General features: G+C 44.1%; 1 protein-coding gene across 4 annotated transcripts in view; it reads right to left on the reverse strand.

Moving 5' to 3' along the window:
• Nucleotides 1–14,247, reverse strand: part of TFAP2D (transcription factor AP-2 delta) — a 46,936-nt gene extending 32,689 nt beyond the window's left edge. Inside the window, exons 1-3 of one of the 4 annotated variants that reach the window (XM_027738344.2) lie at nucleotides 14,204–14,247; nucleotides 12,803–13,300; nucleotides 9,196–9,256 (exon numbers count right to left, since the gene is read on the reverse strand). In XM_027738344.2, the coding sequence (XP_027594145.1) occupies nucleotides 9,196–9,256; nucleotides 12,803–13,300; nucleotides 14,204–14,242 (598 nt within the window). In that variant the 5' untranslated portion in view covers nucleotides 14,243–14,247. Of the gene's footprint in view, nucleotides 1–9,195; nucleotides 9,257–12,802; nucleotides 13,911–14,203 lie in introns of those variants that run through there. The other 3 variants (XM_027738346.2, XM_027738345.2, XM_027738343.2) reach the window with 3 other exon arrangements.
• Nucleotides 14,248–19,953: the final 5,706 nt, after the last annotated feature.

Genomic DNA, 19,953 nt, shown 5'->3' on the forward strand with positions numbered 1-19,953 from the left:
TAACCAGAATTTACTGGAACACTTCTCTTTTATATTTAGTAGAAAGTTGCTTACAGTTTGAAATATTTTAAAAAATCATGCCTGAGCAACGTGACCTCAAACAAAGCAATTCCAGGTAAGCCAGGTGTGGGTTAAAACTAAAAGAAAACAACAAGTCCAGGCCATTTGCTTTCCAGAAACACGGAAAACAAGTTGTAAATCACAAGAAGGCAAAATCTATTGCATATAATTATTTCACTGTATTAATTATTCATTGACACAGCAACAGAGAGTGGTGTGATGCTTTCTAGACGAAGCTCTTTGTCACAAACTGTGTGTGTTTTTGAAGACACAAATATCTTACTACAAACTCCACCTTGAAGAGGATATGGATGAAGTCCTGGCCTTTACACCACGTAGTAAACAGAAAAAGGCACGTAGGGCTGATGGAAAGAAAAAGGAAAGGAGAAGGGCAACCACACAGGCAGATGAAGGATTAGGTTTCTTGCTAAACACACATGCTCTGGTGTATTCCTTCCCCCATATTCTGATCACGTGTTAGAGTGCAAAAATGATTTTCTGAAGCAGTGCAGCTCAACATGAAGATGACGAGATATGTTTGAAGTTACACTAAACAGCAGTGGCAACGACCAGCTTTTTTTCCTGTCAACCCAGTGCCACTGTAGGTGCTGTTGGAAAAATCAATTCTCATTTAATTATTGAGCCAGTCTTGTCCCATCAGGGTATTTGAGTGGTGGGATGCTAACAGACACAAGCCAAAGAAGCAGAAGAAACTGTCCTCACAAATAGAATGGAAATAATGTCTTTTGTGAGTCTAGAAGTTCAACCCGGAGATCTCTATTCCTCTTAGCAGCTTTTACTGGCTTTAAAAATCTTTACAGACTAACTTCTGGTGCCAGGATACATAAAACCCCCTCAGCTCATAAAAGGAAGAGCCACACAGACACAAACAGCAAAGTAATGTGCCCACCAGCATATACGGAGAAGGGAAAACTGTGGCCACTGCTCCCTGACTGGTTACCCACAGCACTGGTCCTATGGCAAAGCTGGGAGAAAGAAATTAGAGCAGGCAGACAGAGGGATAACTGGTAAGATCATCCAGCAAATTGCCTCAGCAATTTTGTGCTCTGAGTACCACATGAAATAGGCCTGTGAATGTTAAGAAGACTCTTTTAAGGACAATTGTTTATTCCCGTAGGGAAGTGATTACATGGTCTGGTCTGACTTCATCTGTTGCCATAACATACTGTGTTAGAGATGACTGTAAATGGTGATGGTTGTGCTCTTACAGCCACAGAGGCCTGAAAACACAGGAAAGACAAGATTTAGATGGAGAATATATTTTATATTGCAACTGATAGATTAGGAAAAAAAAAAGAAAGAAGGGAAGCTTTCAGGCACAAACCCTTCGTTTGAGCTCCTTTCATCCAATTCTACTCAATTAATTCTTTCTTCACGACAGAGTTTTACCCTCTAATCTTTCATCTTCATGTTGATTTTTATAAATATGATTGATCTCAAGGAAAAAGATAGATGAGGAAGAGATATGCTTTGTGCAGCCTACCACATCAGGGTGAAAGACCATGTACTGCCATGTACTGAATCACCAAATCACCTCAGGGGATCATATATAACCTGATCTAGTTGAAGATATTCCTATTACAGGGTGTTGGACTAGATGACCTTTAAAGGTCCCTTCTAACCCAAAATATTCTGTGATTCTAACCTATGATTATTTTCAAAGGGATCCGAGGGAGAGGAATAACAAAAGACTAAGTTCATAATTGCTGGATAACTTTTGGGGCCCAATCCTTTTCCCTCTGACTGTTTAATGCTCAACACAACAAACTCCTTCCTGTGAACTGCACTTTGGCTTTGTTTCCCAAGGCTAGAATAAGCAAAAGTTAGACCATGTGATACCGAAAAAGGTAGTCAGAGCAAACATTGGGAGAGTATTTTCCCTTCCCTATTCCTGTCTCCCCATCAAATAGCACGTCAGTACAAAGTGCCCACACGAGCTGATGATGGGTTGTGTAGGTGGCAGCAGTGAGAACAACGGAGCCAAATTCTAACCCCACAGTCTTGTCAACACAATGAAAATCCCAATAACCCACAAATCAAAGAGAGCTCGGGCTGTTTTAGTTGCAGGTTCCCTTTGTGTGGATGAAGAGGACAACAGGGTGGCTGGAGAGTGGTGATTTATTCTGATTTACTTATGCACTTGGGCACCTGCTGAAATGTAAGGCTCCCTGACACCCTCAGAGTTAAATATCTGTGCATCCTTTCATTCATAAAACTCATATTCTGACGTATTTTTATGCTTTTCACAAACAATGTTTTTGTTTTATTTATAATGAGAGAAATATCAGTTGATGTCACTAGATGGTTTTTCAAATAGAAAATTTTTTAAAAATGTGTGTCTATAATTTTTTATAGATACATCCTTACACTCTGCAAAGTCATTTCTTATTTGTTAATCGTAACAGGCACAATATGATGAGTATTTTTATATTCATTCAATAGTAGCCCTTTTCTCCAAGATATTCACCTGTAAATATCATGCACTTATGTAAGGAAACATCATAATATACTGGTGACAACAGTGCAGAAGCACTGCTTATTTTGTTTTACAGGATATACATGTTTGTGTACTTGTGTACATTATTAAGTATAAGCACGGCTGAATGTCGACAGATTAATCTTATATAAAATATTAATAGCATGTTATGCTTTTTGTTAGTCTATTATTTATATCTACAGGTGTTGTTTGTGGGAGTCTTCAGTTTACAGTACACTTTCTGCCCTGTTCTGAAATTCTGGCAATTTCTTACAAAATGAAGGTATTAGAATCTGCTTCTCCTTAACACTTTTCCCCTAGCACACAGTAAGTCTAAGGAAGCAGTAAATGGTGCAGAGTTTATCAGTATTTAATACCACGTTCAGTTCCCAAAGGTCTATAAACAATCTAAGATATTCTCCAAATTATCCTCACATGACCCAGTCATTATTATCAGGAGATAAATATTCAAAATTCTACAACTCATCTACATTTGTCAGGAAAAATACCAAGTACTGTTTTTTTCCCCCCAGTTATTCTTTTAAGTTAATAAACTTTGCATCATGTAAATAGTCATAAAAAACAGTTTGTTCCATGAACAGAAACAATTCTGAGATGTCCCTCACTACAACATTCATGTCAAGAAAACAAAGACATGCCTGCATGCACCAAATATGGGGGGGTTGTTAAATAGAAACCAAAAGATTCAGTAAAAGTGAGGGTATTATCAGCAGTTTTTAAGAGCAGCCTCTTACCTACACTGTGTTTTTAAGGTTGTTAAGAGTGGTAAGAGTTTTAAGTTTAAATAACGTTTTAAAAATAGCTTGGGAGAAACAAGGTTGAAAACAGAACAATACAAATAAGGGGAATTGTTACAGGAACTCAACTTTAAAGGTTGTATGAACACATAAGAAGACCTCATGGATCCAGAACCAGCCCTCCATCATCAAGATGTGTCAGCACTGACCCAGGAGAACTTCTACAGCTCCTGGGCTGAAGGACAAGGTCCAAACCAGAGCCAAAAGACAAGAAATCTGTTTCATTCTTCTTTTCCGTACACAAGCCATAAGAACTAATCAGCACTTTCCAATGGCTCTCCCTGCCCTCTCTGCACCAGTGGCTTGGGAAAATCGCTGAGCACTGTTGGACAGTGTCCGTGACCCTGTGCTGGTTCCTGCAGGACGAAGGCTTGGGGAGCCTGTCCGAGGTCTGGGTTGTGTGTGTGAGGGTGTGGGAAAGGTTTAAGGTTCTGTCCATGGTGTGCCACAAGTGGGGTCTGTGTGGGGCAAAGTGAGGGATGTTGCCTCTTTCTCTCAGGAGGCCCTGGCTGGTTGTGTGTGTTGTGTGTGTGTTGTGTGTCCACTTGTCATGTGCTTCTACACACTTTGCTCCCTGTGTGTGTGCCTGAGGCTGTGGGATCCCAAGGACAGCTCTGTGTGAAACATCCCGTGTGTGTGTGTGTGTGGCTCCAAAATCTCCGCTGAGGCAAGCCAAGCTGGGACTGTGCAAATCATGGCACCTCGCAGCTTGGAATAATAATACACAACTGCAACCCCAGCAGGAGAGTGGAGGAGCGCAGAGCTCCAAAGAGGGTGAGATCCCTACCCGGGGGCTTTCCATCATCTCTCTGTCCACAGCCAGAAATATCCCTTTGCAGATCAGCAGGGAAAACAAACAAACAAACAACCGACCAAAAAAATAAAACTCAACCCTCAAACAAACAACATCCCACCGGAAAATCAAAACAAAATAAAACAAACCATCAGGCAAACAAACAAAAAAAGCTCTCAAAACCCAACCTTCTCTCTTCACCGAACTTCTCCCTGGCTGGTGACAGGAACGGAGGCTCCGCTCCCTCCCGGCCCGGCGGAGCGCTCGGTGTCCGGGCAGAGCCCGCTCAAACCCTCTGCTCAGCCTCCCCCGTCCCCAAACTCCTGGCGAGCTGGAAGTCACCGAACGATTTGGCTTTAGTCTGCTGGAGATTATCTCAGCTGGAGCCGCGAAAGCCATTAATTAAGCCAGCTATTTAGGGTTTTAATGCGATTTAAATTGGCCCTTGGAATAGAAAAGAAAAGAAGAAGACAACAGCGCTAATGACAGCGCGTTAAGATCTCAACACAATGATGGGCTATTACAGGAGTCCCGAAGCTCTTGTAAGGTTCAGAAGAGCCGGGAAAGGGGAAGGAAGGGGACAACAAAGGGAAGACAATGAGGTGGACTGCTCTACCCGCAGTGGGCTCAAAGCTGGGCTTAGGGGCAGGGTCCACGGCGGGGATCCCCGCTCGCAGCACCAGCACCGCTCCAGTCCCTGGAGCTGCCGGTGGGCAGGGACACCTGGGCCGACACACGGCCGGGACACGGGCGGAGGGTGCGGGGGGCTGATGGGGGTCCTTGGGCACTTTTCTGGGACTAGAGAGGGACAGGATTGACCAGGTGACTCGGTTTGCCACAGCAGGGGATAGCAAGATGAAGGAGGATGTCTTAAAGATCTTTTCCAATCTGAATTATTCTATGGTTCTATGCTTCTGTGTCCCCGCTGCCGATTCTTTCATCCCGGGATGCCTGAGGAGGTGGTAACACGCCAGCACCTTATTTTTTCCCCTTTCGTTTCCACACACAAAATAGCAGGGGAGAAGATTCTCCTGGGGCGAGGTGCAAAGCCCTCAGCCCCTGCCTTCACCCGCCTCCTCCAACCTTCTGCCCAAAGCCTCATCCTTAATGACTGAGTCATTAAGCGGTAGTTTGGAGTGTCAAAAATTAAAATTAGAATGAGGGAGAGGATCAAGACTCAGTGAGTGCCTTTCAAATGAGAGGTGATACCACTACTAAGTACATAAAAGGGAGAGGGGAGAAAGGGGAGCGTCTTTCCCTGGATTTTATTGGTAGACTTTATGGTGACTGATGCTTGAGCTTTTAAGAAGAGGGTGGTTATTTTATTTCTTTCTTTTTTCTTCTTCTTTTTCTTCTTCCTTTTTTTTTTTTTAATTTTATTTTATATTTTTTTTTCTAATCAAATAAGATCTGAGGGTTGTTCCTAGCCAGACACTAATGCATTCGGATGTCAGTCACCTCTAAGCGATTTGACAAACTCAAGATCTCTTAAAACGTGCAGAGTTCAGATCATATTAATTCCCCAAAAATGTTTTGATTCAAAGTGGTTTGTATTTTATGTTGCCAAGGGCAATCGAAAAAGAGCTATTGCCGATAGGTTGGCCCTTCTCTCTTCATGGCCCAGAGGCGATAGCAGTATTTAAGCTTCTGAAATTAGCCTGGGGCAGGAACGATGGATGATCACAAAGCGAAACAAGAGCTTTTTTTGGAGTTTGCCATCTCGATTTCATAAAACGATGCAGGCCAAATGTCACCGTGTTGTCTTTTTAATCCAAATATATGGAGGTGAGGACACCAAGCCTGCATGCACTTCATGTCCGAGGAATGGGGAAGGGATGGGTGTGGAAGGCGGCTTGGAGGGCATTTTAAAAAGAACTGTGTAGGTCCTCCCGCCCTCCCAACCTCCCAAAAAAAGAAAAAAAAATCAAAAAGAGAAAGAGAGAGAGAGAAAAATCAAACAGGAATCAGGTTATTCTGCTTTTAAAATGGCAACCTAGAGAGGAATTAAAAGGGAATGGTATGTAATAAAAGCCTGAGACGATTAATAGGAAAGTATAAGAGGGGAGGGATTTTTTTTAATGATTAAAAAACACAGACGACTCCTGTAAATAGAAGCTTCATTTCTTCAAGTGATTTCTTTTGAAACGAGCGATCTGAATATTCAACTTTAAGGCAAAGCTCCACTCTGTATGTACAACATTAATATGATCTCTGCAGAATTTGGTACTCAGAAATATTAACATATCAAAGCCGCTGCCTGAGGCTAGAGAAGCTATCGATACACGAGCAGTAGGAAAAGTAAAGATTATTGGTTCTGATGGTTAGAGCAGGGAAGCTCCGGGCTAAATCCTGCACACCATTAACTGAAAGTGATAGCATAGGGATCTCTGCCCTGGAATCGGTGGCAAATATTTTCTCTAGCTAGTAATTAGCTCGCCAGCACCTAAGCCTTGCAAAAATCTTGTACTTTCCGAGCCTCATTAAAAGCAAACACCAAATCACTGCACTAAAAAAATCTAGAAAGCAGCTGATATGTGCAGTGGTAGACCGAGATGGAAGCAGGGAAGAGCAGTGTTTGGGATGTTTGTCATTTCCATCACTATTAACACCAGGACTGCAAACCATGACACTTTTTAGGGATTGCTTTTTCTTTGGAGAGGACTAGGGTGTGGTGTATTCCTCTAGGAAAGTATCTGAGAAGTTTTTCTTTCTTTCTTTCTTTCTTTCTTTCTTTCTTTCTTTCTTTCTTTCTTTCTTTCTTTCTTTCTTTCTTTCTTTCTTTCTTTCTTTCTTTCTTTCTCTCTTTCTCTCTCTCTTTCTTTCTTTCTTTCTCTCTCTCTTTCTTTCTTTCTCTCTTTCTCTCTTTTTCTTTCTCCCCTTTTCTCTTTCTTTTCCTTCCTTCTTTGTTTCTCTTCCTTCTTTCTCTTCCTTCTTTCCTCTTTTCTTCTTTCCTCTTTTCTTCTTTCCCCTTTCTTCCCCCCCCTTCCTTTTCCCCTTTTCCTTCTGCTACTGCATCTAAAACACTCAAAAGCAACCTTTTAAAAAATATATGTATATATTAGTGACAAAAATAAAATAAAAAGTCTGACACGAGATGTTTAAAATGTTAGGGAAGCCACTCTCGAGTTAATATATTCTTATTGATGTATTACTAGAAAAGAAGTGTGATTTATTTATACGGGATACTGTACAGCGCTTAGGCACAGGGTGTTTTGATTACTGCTAACACCTATCGCTTTTTTTGAAGTTGGACAAAATATTTATTATGTATTTTTAATATACATTTGAAACTTATACTCTTGCCTTTGATATCTTCCCTGAATATGCCAAGAAACAGATAGCAGTGCAGGAGTAGTTCAGCACTTAAATCGGGGTTGAGAAGACCTTGCATTTTCATGTTGGATTTCTTTTAGTATCAAGCTTTAAATCCTTGAATAATTTGATCGCTTTAAAAAAAGAGAGAGGGGAAGAGAGAGACGCCACTACCGTTATCTGCACAGGTAATTGGATTCTCCTTAACAGGAGCTGGAGAGCTGAATAAACTGGAGTTGAGCTGAGCTGAGCTTTGAGCCGCTCTTCAACTGGGAAATGAGAACCGCCGTCAAACACGACAGGCACAGAGCCCAGCTGATGGGGACTGTGTCTGTCTCTCTTTCAGCTAACGATCCCCGCTTCTCGGAGGTCAGCTCTCGGATCAAACCCGAAAGAATTATCCTCTTTCCTAGGGATAATTATCCTTCTTCCTGGGGATAATTAGAACCCTCCGAAATCCGAGAGACAAGGACTCAGGGCGGGCGCAGGCACCGGCAGCACGAGTGAGGCAGGAGATTGGCAGCTCCTCTCCACAGCGTCCCGCCAAGGGAGGGGACTGCACATTTGGAGTGTCCCCCCAGGTGCCCGCATCCCTGTCCCCGAGCGGGGGGCCGGGGCGAGGCGGGGCCGTGCGGGGCGGAGCGGGGCGGCCGCGCGGAGCTGTCCCTTCAGCACCACCGCGACAGGGCTGTCACCTCTCCGGTCCTGGCCCCGCCGCCTCCCCAGCCCTCTGCTCCCTTCGCCCGCCCTGCACAACACCCGCACAAAGCCTGGTCTGAGTCGGTGTAGGGACGGAGCAGCCCAAAACCTCCCCTCCCCGGGGTGTGAGCCCGCTCCCCATCCCCGCCCACCGAGACTGGGGTTTCAGCAATAAATACTTTTGTTTCAGTGGGACTAAAGTTTGTCCAGGGAAGTGATGGCTGGAAGCAGCTCCCTGCCACAATCGCCCCAAATATCTCATAAATATCGTTTTTTTTCACGGTGAGTGCAATGAATAAGGGGATAATAGCATAGGAAATGCGCATTGAGAGGCCGAGTTGCCAAGTGCCCTCTCCCCGACTGCATTATTCGGTTTGTATCGGGAATAAGAGGAAGCGTTTAAACTTATTAGGAAAATATATTCCTACGTTAGGCCTTTCGACTAATGTTGTTTCTCTTCAGGATAAACGACGGTAATAACAAACTCCCCAGGACACTCAGATTTCGCAAACGCTGCAGAGCCGCGTATTTACAACGAGTTCCAAACCTCTCCTCTAACTTTGACGTTCGATATTTACATTGACAGATGGTTATCAAGTGAAGTGACACTCAAAAAGCGATTTCCACACCGGTCTGTAGCGCTACTGAAACCACATTTCCAAAAAAACTCCCTCCTTTCCCCACACGAGATCAAACTGCCGATTTAACAGCCCAGCGCCAGGGAACACGTTTCTCAAACTATCAGGGATCATCTCGGTTAAACGGGGAATGATACAACGAGTCAGGAAAACTCTGAATTCAACGGGAGTATCCCAGAGCTACCGAAGAACAGATCGTTTGCAAAGTGCAAATGGACTGTGAAATGTGAAGCGCTCTAAGCGAGTTTGGACAAATTATCACTATTTCGGCAGTAAATCCAAACTACGCTAAACAGTGGGGGAGGGAAAGACAGGGAGAAATGGAGAGGGATGTATGTTAGTAAAAACTGATAGACGCAAGGATTTGTAACCTCTTACCTCTTCTTATCACACCTCCTTGCCCGTTGAGTACAAGTCCACACTGGGCCTCCACTGAGCTCTTAAGTAATGAGGGGAAAACAGGGAAAGAAAGGAAAGAAAGAAATAAGACACAGAAACCCACAGAGAGATCACACGTTTTTGCTTTGTTACACGACTCGCTCAGGAACAATAGTTAAGGTGAACTGGAAAACCAGTTTCTCTCAGAGAGCTCAAGTGCTCTGGTGAAATCCCCCCGCCATCGTGCCGTCAGCCCCTACCCCTCCAAATGCAGAATAATTTTCCTTTCATTGCCATGTAAATAAGAATTTATCCTGAACTGGGAACTCAGACTGGCAGTTACGTGGCAGGACAGAGAGAGACAAACAAGTACTCCTGAGAGACGTGTATTCCCGCTCTACACGCACAAAGGTAAAAATACACTTCTATATAGTATTTTTGTATGTTTGGCTGTATATTTATATTCAGACACGCAGCTAAATTCATAGGTGTGTTTAGCGACACGTATATACCGACTTACAAAGTGTGCAAAGAAGTAGACAAAGAGCACAAACAACAGATGACCTATTGGGCTCTGCCGGCTACACAGAGTCGTAAGGGTGTTGTAACAATGCGTGTGTCCGCACATAGGTGGGGATGAATATGCATCTGTGTGCACACACACACAGGCACCCATGTGTGAGCGTGGGGTGAGGAACCATCAAAAAACCTGCCTAGGGCTTCTGCTGCACATCCGAAGAGATCTCACTTCTTTATTCTCCTCTTACAAGGCTGATTATTTGGGGATCTTCGCCCTCCTTAATAAATATTTTTATTGGAATGATAAAAGACTTGAAAGGGTTGGGTTTTCTTTGGGTTTTTCCTTATGTTGGGGTTAAAAAAACACAACAAACCAAACCTAAATCTTTGCCCAGTGGAAATGTGTTAAAGACGCATTTTCCTCTACAAACAAACGAGGTATTGGACATGAAAGAGGCCTTTAAGGGTGTTAACCTATTCAACAGCCCGTGAAGAGTTAAGTAAATGCGGAGAGAGTCGGTGCATAATAAAAACCCCACTTTACAAAACAATCTTTACAGTCCTGGCTCTCTCCCCCACTTTCACCATATTGGCGCTGGCCCTGTAAGACCTTCCTTTTCAAGGCTCTTTTTTATTTTAAGTGTTCTGCCTTAAAGTGATTATGAAATCAATATGAAAAAAACTTGGCGACTGAGCATAAATTAAAGCGGTGATGGGAAAAGGTGTGACAGTTTTCTTTGTTGCCCATGGAAAATCTTTTTAGGGCACTGAAAGATGCCACTCCAGCTCCAAGACTGTTTGCATCTGTTAGGCTGACTTAAACCGCCCTCGAAACTATTGGACATTCACTTAAAATTCTGTGCAGGGAAAAGTATATTTACATTTGTTGCATTTGAAATGAGGCATATGCTGATGAACGTTTTAAAAAGAAAGGCTAAGGGGAAAGGGGAAGGCTGGTTAGACCACAATTTTGGTTTAAAAGTGTTTGTGAGCAGTCCTGTTTCTGCTCGCCACCAAAATGCTTCCCCTTCACTAACCCCGAGGTGATATTCGCGAGAGTGCAAGTTTGCTCTGAATCATCTAAAACGTAACGACAAATATGAATGATTTCAACTTCTCACCGCTCAGGTTTTTTGATACCTCTACACACTCCCTCTTGTGTTCGGAAAAAGAGGGAGGAGGCAAAATAAAGAAAAGATCAGGTACAAAACTCTAAGTCTTTTAGTTTATAATAAAACGTGATCGAAAAATTAATATTTTCTAAAGAAAAGCTGTTGATTTTCTTCTCCTTTAAATAAACAAAAAGAGAATGCCCTTCCAGAAGCTTAACCAACCCCCCCTTCCTTTTTTTTTTTTTAAGGGAAACATGTTGTTTGGTCGGATGACATTGCATAAATGACCAGTTGAATGGCACTAAGTCGAAAATTGGATAAACTATGGTGCTTTTTTGCCCGGGACTTAGGCATTGTCTGCTGTCTTGCAAACGTTCCTAATCCCCTCTTTTGAAAAATACCAGGCTTTGTGCCTGCCAAAGAAAAAAAATTTGTACAGATACAAAAAAATCAGCAGCAGACGTGGTTATAAAAAGGAGTAAATAGGTTTTAGTTGGGTTGAGCAGTGAATGGTAGATTTTTTTTTTTTTTGAGGGGGGTAACATAAGGAGATCCTTGTGAAAAATGTAAACAAAAAATGGCCAGAGAGGATAAAATTATATAGTGAATTTCAATGGAGAAAACTAGATTTAAATAAGTTTCCTCCTCAAAGATAACATTCTTTGTTGTTGGGTCTATTTTCTTCCTTTAAAAAAAGAAGAAAAGAAAAAGAAAAAAAGAGAAATATTTCTTTTCTCTGATAAATGGAGGGGGGTTCGTTTTTTTTTTTTTCGTGATTTGATTTTAAAGGAAGAAAATAAACCACCTTAATTTTACAAACTTCGGGTAAAATTGTTTTAGGTTTGTTTTAGCTTTTTTTTTTCCCCAAGCCTTTGACCGCTACATGTTTTTGGAAAGACCAACCAGCTTTGTGTGCCTGGGAGCAAGATATGGGGGGAAAGTAAGTACAGTAAACACGGTCCCGTTTGTCTCGCCCTGCTGATGGGGAAGCCCTTAGTTCCTCAGCTCGTCGGGAGAAGGAAGGTTTGCTTTTGATTTGGGGGACATTTCGAAATGGGTGTTAGGTACAGGAGGGCGTTGTTTGCAATTTTGGAAACCAATTTCATTTAAGCAACCGGCTCGATTTAGCGGAGACGAATTTTTAGCGCGGGGGAAAGGATTACTGAGCGGATAAAGCTGAGGTTTTGATAGAAATAGAATTTTTAGAATGGATCCAGATGCCGGTTAGGGCGGAGTAGACGAATGATTAGATAGATAGGTGAATTTAGCTTTATCTGCTTTATCTCTCACCTCATTAACACCTAGATCGGATATTGTGAGGGATTTTTATCATCCTGAGTCTTTCTGATGAACAATTACTCCCGTTTATTTCTTTCCTCCCTCATAGCTCGGAAGGTTTGCCTTTGTAGGTCTGTCGGAAAGCAGATTTATTTCCTGCCCTGCTTTTTTCCTCTTTTCTTACTCCATCCCTTTCTTAAATAATTTTCCTGCTCTGTCACTGCAAATTGTTCCGTTTGCCGAAAGAAAGTAAAAGTTCAGGAAAAGTAGGAAGATGGATTTGGTTTGGTTTTGTTTGGGTTCTGTGTGACTTTGGTAAGGGCTGGTACAGGCACACACGCACCCCCAGATCTCCGGATGAGCCCCATGGTCTCAGCCATCACAGAGACACAACCCACGCGTGGAAGGCAGGAGCGAGGTTGTTTTTGTTTAATTTGTTTGTTTGTTTGGCCAAGAAAGACAGCTTGCCTTGTTTTGGTTTTTTTTCCCTCCTCATTTTTTGCTTGTCGCTACTAATCTGGAGGGGACGGGCTCTGGATCGGATTTGGGATGAATCGTCCCTCCTTTGTATGAGCTATTTCGAGCAGAGGAAAATGGGGGTGGGAGACCTGGGGGGGTGGGGGGGGGTGGGTTGGGGGGGTCCAGGGCGGGGGGAGGGGAGAAGAAGGTACCTCGAAAGGAGATCGCATGCTATTTACCTGCAAATCGTCTGCTCCCGAGGCTGCAAGCCCGAGGCTTGGTCCTGGCAGGAGTCTTTGATCTGGATGCATCCCATATTGGGATCCATGGCTCATAAGAGACAGGTCGTGGCGGCGGTAAGCATCTAAGCACCCGAGCTCTCTCCTCTGCTCGTCCAAGCAAGAGGACTTGAGCGCCCGCGCATTGTGCAGGTTGATAAAATCAGTGGGTTCTCCATGGTGGATCTGCTGGTAATATTGCTGGGAGTGATGGAGAGAGTTCAAGGAGTAAGCGTCGGGGTTGACTGCCGGGTGGCTGTGTTGGAACTCGTAGTGGAAGGACTGGTGGTGCAGTGGGGTGTACTGGTGGTTAGTGGAGAAGTACGGGGAGGCGAATTCGGTGCCCGTGGTAGAGTAAGTGAGAGGAGATGAGGAGGAATAGGCGACGGTCGAGTTGGCCACAGACTCCAGGCATCCAAGCTGCATCAAACGGTAACTGTTTGATCCGTCATGACGTATCTGAAAAGAAGAAGTGAAAAGAAGACCCCAAAACTGGAGGTTTGTCATTGAAAGCCCCGGGTACGGTTCTTCCAAGCACGCTGTCCTGCATAGCTTCTCCCCCTGCAGAAGCGTCTAAGCTTGCGAGCGGCAACCCCAGCAACAAAAGATCCTTTCCTACCTTGGGCTGGTGCCATAAAGATCTGTTCAAAAAATCATAAACAGCCCAGCCTGCCCTTAATACAGTAAAGTGAAAGGAATCCACGCACTGAAATAAAAACTATCTATCTATCTATCTGTCCATCCATCTATCCATCCTCCTCCTGATCACAGCTGTAATATCTGGGGCTGACACAAAAAAAAAGTCATCAAACAGAGCAAACTACCGAGAATACACACAACTCCCGTCCCTATGTTACAGCGTTACACATTGAGAAAGCTTTGCCGCCTGTTTGCCTTCCTTTCTTCCTTCCTTCCTTCCTTCTCTTCTTTTTTTTTTTTTGAACCCCTATTTTTCTTTCTTTTTAAAATAACGAATCAGATCCAAAATTCCCCCCCTCCTTTCCCTGCGTTTCGAAAGAAAGGAGAGTCCTGCTTTCTAGCGAGAACTCCCCATTCCTGGCGAGCTGGTGGTGATTTCCCTCCACTTCATTATATTATTAGGGGTATTATTCTGATTTTCGTTCTGGCAACGGTTTTAACGTGGTAATGAGTTGCCCTTGCTGGCGACAGATGTCATAACGAATTTTCTCTCTATACTTCTTTAAGTTATCTCTGAAGCCGGATTATAATTAAATGTAACGGTCCAATATGGATTTTAAAAAAATGGAAACAACCACACAGGCACATACACACACACATATGCACACACACGCACACACACATCCACACACGCACACACACACACTCACACACACAAAATACCTCTGCATCGTGGACGAGACCTGGAAAGGTAGTTGACATTTTTTGGTTCTCCGAAAAAAAAAAAAAAAAAAAAAAAAAAAAAAAAAAAAAAAAACCCCCAACTCTGGATAAAACTCCCCTCTCCAAATTTAAAAAAAAAAAAAAAAAAAAAAAAAAAAAAAAAAGAAAAATTTGAAAAATCCAAAGTTCATGTATTTCCCCAATTTTTTTTAGAAAAAATCTCTACAGACAGAGAGAATTTGCAATGTATCTGCATAGATCAGATCTCTCGCTTTTCCATGCACCTCCTTAAAAACCTGTAGGAACAAAATTTTCCCTCTGCACAAAAGCTGCTCCCTGGATCAGATTTTGTACTTGCTGGGTATTTCTTTGGCTGATGTCGTAGGTCCCTTGGTAATATAGAAGTTTTGAAAATTAAGCATCAGCACTGAGAACTGGGAGGACAATAGATAGAGGAGCTTCATCCCAGGAGACAAGGAATAAATATTGTATCTTCGCCTAATAAGGAACTGTAGGTTCTTTCAACATTTTTATACATTTTTTCCTCCACTCTTTAGAATGCTTTTTCTTACCCAGGCTAATATGGGAACTAATCTGATCGAAGGGGGTATTTTGTGTACATTTTATTGGGAAGACATAAAGCTAATATATATTAATATATATTATTAAACCATCCTTTTCAATAGGTAAGTGCTCCTTCCTGTTGATTATACTGCTTTTAAATACTGACCAGAATCTAAGATTGCACATTTGTATGTGTGTCTGTTTAACTGTATTTTTTTTTCCTAAATGAAAACTATGTGGTTTGTTTTGGGGGTTTGTTTTTTTTTTTTTTTTTTTTTTTTTTTTTTTTTTACCCTTTCATTTACATCGAATTTAAGTCCACCCCACACTCCAACCTGCTTTTAAAGCTGCCTAATATGTTATCTTACAGGCTTCTTTAAATAGCATTTTCAAGCATAAAACTAGGGTGAGACCACAAAGTATCACTGCAGTGACATATGATATGGAATTATACATAAAATACATATAGATCTACGGAATCACATCTGTAATAGGGGGAAGAAAAATAGAGAAGGGGACGCAAGAGCTAAAGACCACTGGTTCGACATTTCCAAGTGCCGATATATTTTGGAGATGGGAACGCACGGAGGCTGCGTAGCCCCGGGTTGCAAAGCTGAAGGGGGTACGTGATTTATTTGTTTAGTGACACCGGTCCGAGGAGCTGCCATTCGGGGAAATAAGTCCCGTCCGCCTGCCCGGCGCCCCCCTGTCCCTCTGCCCCCAGGTAGCGGCTCTCCAGCCCCGCAGCCACCGCGGGCTCCGCCCGGGGAGCGCCCGGGGGGGGGGCCCGCCCACTGCCAGGCGAGCTCGGGGTGGAGGGGGGGGCTCACACACCCCTCGAGAAGATGCCAGCCCAAATGGCATTTCCCGGCGGGGAGGCTCTGCTGATGGCCAGCTTCCACCCGTGACAAGCCTGGAGATAGGAGAGGGTGTAACTCGCTTTTAATTGCCATTTAATTTGGGTCGCGTTTAAGCGTTTAAGCTGCGAAGGTGTCTTAATAATAAGCCGGAGGCAAAGAGGCATGTGGCTCCCTGCCTCGCTCTTGCCTCTTTTTTTTTCCTTTTTCTTTTTTTTTTTTTTTTTTTTTTAAGGTCCAGGTTTAGGGAGGGTTTATTGGTATCTGTTCATGCAGGCTAACAGGAGCTGTCACTCAGCACTCTTTTCTTCCTACAAATGGACAAAGGCACACGACTGGAATGGAAATACATTGTCTGAGATGGGAAAGTGAGGGTATCCCGGCGGGCGGGGGGGGGCAGCGGGAACACCTCACACCTCTCCAGGGCGTTGCTGAGGAGATGGGCTCCCCCCCGACCCCCCGCCCCGCCCGTCCCACCGGGAAAGAGAGAAAAGAGTAAAAGGAAGGAAGGAATGGAAGGAATGGAAGGAAGGAAGGAAGGAAGGAAGGAAGGAAGGAAGGAAGGAAGGAAGGAATGGAAGGAAGGAAGGAAGGAAGGAAGGAAGGAAGGAAGGAAGGAAGGAAGGACTTGCTTCTTTCTCTTCATTTGGATTGCCTGCGGTTCTATTGTTGTTAATGGAAAAAAAAATATTTCTCCCCAATGTATATTTGAAAAATAAATCTAGGAATTCTTCTAAATTCAGGTTTTGTTTGATCGTCTCAATATTTTGATAGTTGAAAGAATTAAAGAAAAAAAAGTCCTAGAAATGAGCAAACTGCTCTTTCCAACACCCCTTTGGAATGTGGCGAGCACAGTGGAAACAGCCACACCAGCCTTGAGCAAGGAGGCTTAGACCTACCAAAAAAGTTAAGACACCGTTAGCACGCTTTCCTGAAGGAGGGAGAGGTATCCCTTCCCTTCGAGAAGAAGGACAAACCTCCTCCCAACCCCCCAGGGCAGTGCACTCCCCAGCTCAGCTGATTTTCAGTTATTTGCACTTTAGAACTTTAGTTCTGTGTAGGTATTATTATTTATTTTTTGGGAGAGGAGGAAGGAAATGTTTTCCTCGACCTGGCCAAGTCAAGCCCGGCTCAGTGCATGAACGGGGCACACACGGCGAGGGGACACGACGATGGCGACCCGGGCAGAGGGAGCGCGAAGCGCACGGAGCCCCCGTCGTGACCGAGGGCGCTCCAGGGCGGCAGCGCCTCCCACCAAATCACCCCGCAGGACACTTGTCCCTCTACGAGCCTGTTTATTTATTTTATTTTCAGGAAACTACGTGTGTGGGAGAGGGATCTGGGGACAGAGTCCCTTCTTTTGGATCCCGTGGGTGCCGTGGTGTGGTTGTCACCCAGCACTGAGCGCTGCGGGGGAGCACACGCACAGTGCAAGGGCTGATGCCTTCCCAGCTCGCTTCCAGGAGATCACCCCGCTGCCAGAGATCAGTTTTGTAAGAGATCGACCCCCGTCCTACCCCTTCCCCCTCCATCCTCCCTTCCCACGCACACGCAGCCCAGACGAACCCACCGCCACGCCACCAGCCAGCTCGGAGCCCAAACTTCACTTCAAACAACAACAAAGCCACCAAAATGGTTTTGTTTGGAGGAAAGTTTATAAGAAACCCGGCTTGCCAGATGCACGTTACTGGTCAGTTCCATCTGTTAGCTTCGTTTACAGACCCTAAAAAAAAAAAATCATATAGACCGTTTGCGCTTTTAACTCCCCCCAATCCAATTAATAACGCGAGTCAAACTGCAAAGCTCTTATTAATTGCTCCCAAAGAAAAATCTTTCAGGAAAGTTAATTGGGAGCTTTCTGATTTTCCAACCAGCGCTATGAGCAGAGCAGACAGACTTTGCCTTGAGTTTCTTTGTGGCTGAGCACGTTGTTTATCCCTCGCCTAAAGTTTTGCTTCTGCTCCTGAGCTACAAAAGGGGGGTTGGTTTTAGGTTTGTTTTTGTGTTTTCAAGGAGTCTGGAAAAACAGTCGGACGGGGCTGCTCTGAAGGGTGGGGATTTTGGGGGGAAAAAATAAAAACAACAAGAAAATAAGAAGTTCTTCCCTGGGATCATCTCACTTCCCCTGATGGTTCACTGAAGTGTGCAGAGCGTCTGGTGCTGCTGCAGGGACAGTCTGGGTTTGACGTCTGGCTGCTGTATGAAAGCAGCTCCCGAGACTGACTGAGCTCTCTCACCTCCTGTTTGACTTACAAACGTTTCCCAGAGTTTAGGAGCCTGAAATCACATCTTTTCCTCTCATTTCTCCATCCTGCCTTAACTTCTGCATTCTGCTGGTCGCCCAATAATAGTTTAATTTTCTTCTTAATTAAGAGCCTTCTCTTCCACTGAAAGTCACCAAAACTTGGTCTTTGTTGGACCTAAACTTCTGATGACTTTTTCTGGGATTTCCAGAAAGTAGTTGAAGCCATCAAGGACAGCTGGAGCCAGCAGTGCCACCCTTTACGATGCTCTTTTCTGAGGAAGACGGAAAGAACAGTCCTCCTTGTGCAGCCAGTAAGGGTCTTTTGCTTAATACTCTTTTCTCTCCCTTTTGTCCTCTGCGGTTCCTAAAATTTGCTGACTGTGAGTTTTGGGAATGCTCATCTGACCTAAAACAAAGGCAGACCTGGGGTGACTTTTGTGAGTGAGTACGTCCTGGCCATTGTTTGCAGATCTATTGTTATTGACACCGAGATTAGCTTTGTTGGTTGGAGTAAGGTGTTAATAACGCCAGACTTGTGGGTTTATGTCCTTGTGTGAGCCGATAATTTCAGAGTTGGACTCCATGATTCTTATGAGTCCCTTCCAACTCAGAACGTTCTGTGATCCTTTACCTTACCTTTTTCTCCTGATCTGTTGAATTCCTCCCTCTTCTCTGGCAGAAGGGCTGAACCTAAACATGGGCCCCCTCTGTGCTGAGCATCACCATCCCTGAACTTCACATGCAGGGAAAACTCTGGGAGAGGTCCAAACTTCTGCAGGTGGGAGAGAGGGAGTTGATAACCCTCCTCCCTTCACATACACCCACAGATTACTCATCTGCATTTTCAAGCAAACCTCTCTGTGTGAGCGAGATATTTTTTTCCTCATTTCCCTTTAAGAACCATTATTTTGAGAGTACAAATTACATTGTATTGCTTTTTCTCTGCCAAGGAGGATGATTTGACACTCAAGTTCACAGAGTGTAGCTATGGGCAATGAAAGCGGGGAGTTTTAAAGTGTTTTTTTTTCAAGTTACAAGACAAGAGATGTCCTGCAAAAGATTTTTTTCCCTGCCTTCTGAGCACAGCTTCGAAGCCCACCACCACATTTCCTCCTCCTTGCAAATTTGTATTCTGCCTCACCACAACAGCCGAGAGGCAACATAATGGGACAGAGAAAAATGCATTTGCAAGCAATTAAAGTGCTGTAAATATGCTAGTCAAAAATTAAAGAGGATAACTGGTGTCTCGAGTCATTTCTTTGATGGCAGCAAGGCTTCCTGCTTTGCTGAGGCTTTCAGGAAGACTTAAGGGCAGCTGCCTGGTGTCACTCAGAGTAAAGAGAAAGGCGAGATGGCTTCAAAGGTGTCAATCTTGGTCAATATTTCCTTGCTGAAAAACGGACTGATGCTCACTTGGAGTGAATACCATTCATACCATTCCATGCAAGCATCAGGAGGGCAGAATTTGTGGCAGCTGCATTGCAACAAGACTTTCCAGATACTTGGCAAGGATGGTCTCTTGACTGCCTGTCAGTGAGAGATCCCTTTCCATTCATTTTACTGGTTCACTACCCCCTGTCCTCATCTTCCTCAGACTCTCCCCTGCTGGCTGCTGCCTATTGCTGGCCAAACAGGGCTATGAACTCCACAGTTCCTGTCCCTGGCCTATTATTTCTTGTGATAAGAGTCCTGGTGAGGTGACTTCTCTCTTTCTTCTTCAAACATCCTCTCCCACAACCACAGGTTTACTCCTTCCATGGAGCTGCTCCTCATGTTTATCCTCTCCACTCATCTGGTCTTGCAGCCATCTCATTTCTCCCTCTCTGGCTGCTTCCTCACAGCTCCCTGAGTTGCTGAGTCGCCCATCCCATCTGTCTTTGCTCTCCAGCCAGACCTCAAGAAAGCAGCTTGTCTTGGCTTAGGCTTGTTGAGTTGTGGAGATCCTCCTGGAGAAGCTGCCTAGGGCCCCTTCCTACATGGCTCCTAGGGCTGTACCTGCTCCACAGAGGCCTCTCCACCTGGTCCTCCTTTACAACAGCCTCTGGTGTATCTTGGTCGTGCACACACTCCTGCTTTAAGGCATT

This window comes from Pipra filicauda, unplaced genomic scaffold, assembly GCF_003945595.2.
Source record: "Pipra filicauda isolate LSUMZ 115617 unplaced genomic scaffold, ASM394559v2 scaffold155_size1731166_pilon, whole genome shotgun sequence".
Classification (NCBI taxonomy): Eukaryota; Metazoa; Chordata; class Aves; order Passeriformes; family Pipridae; genus Pipra; species Pipra filicauda.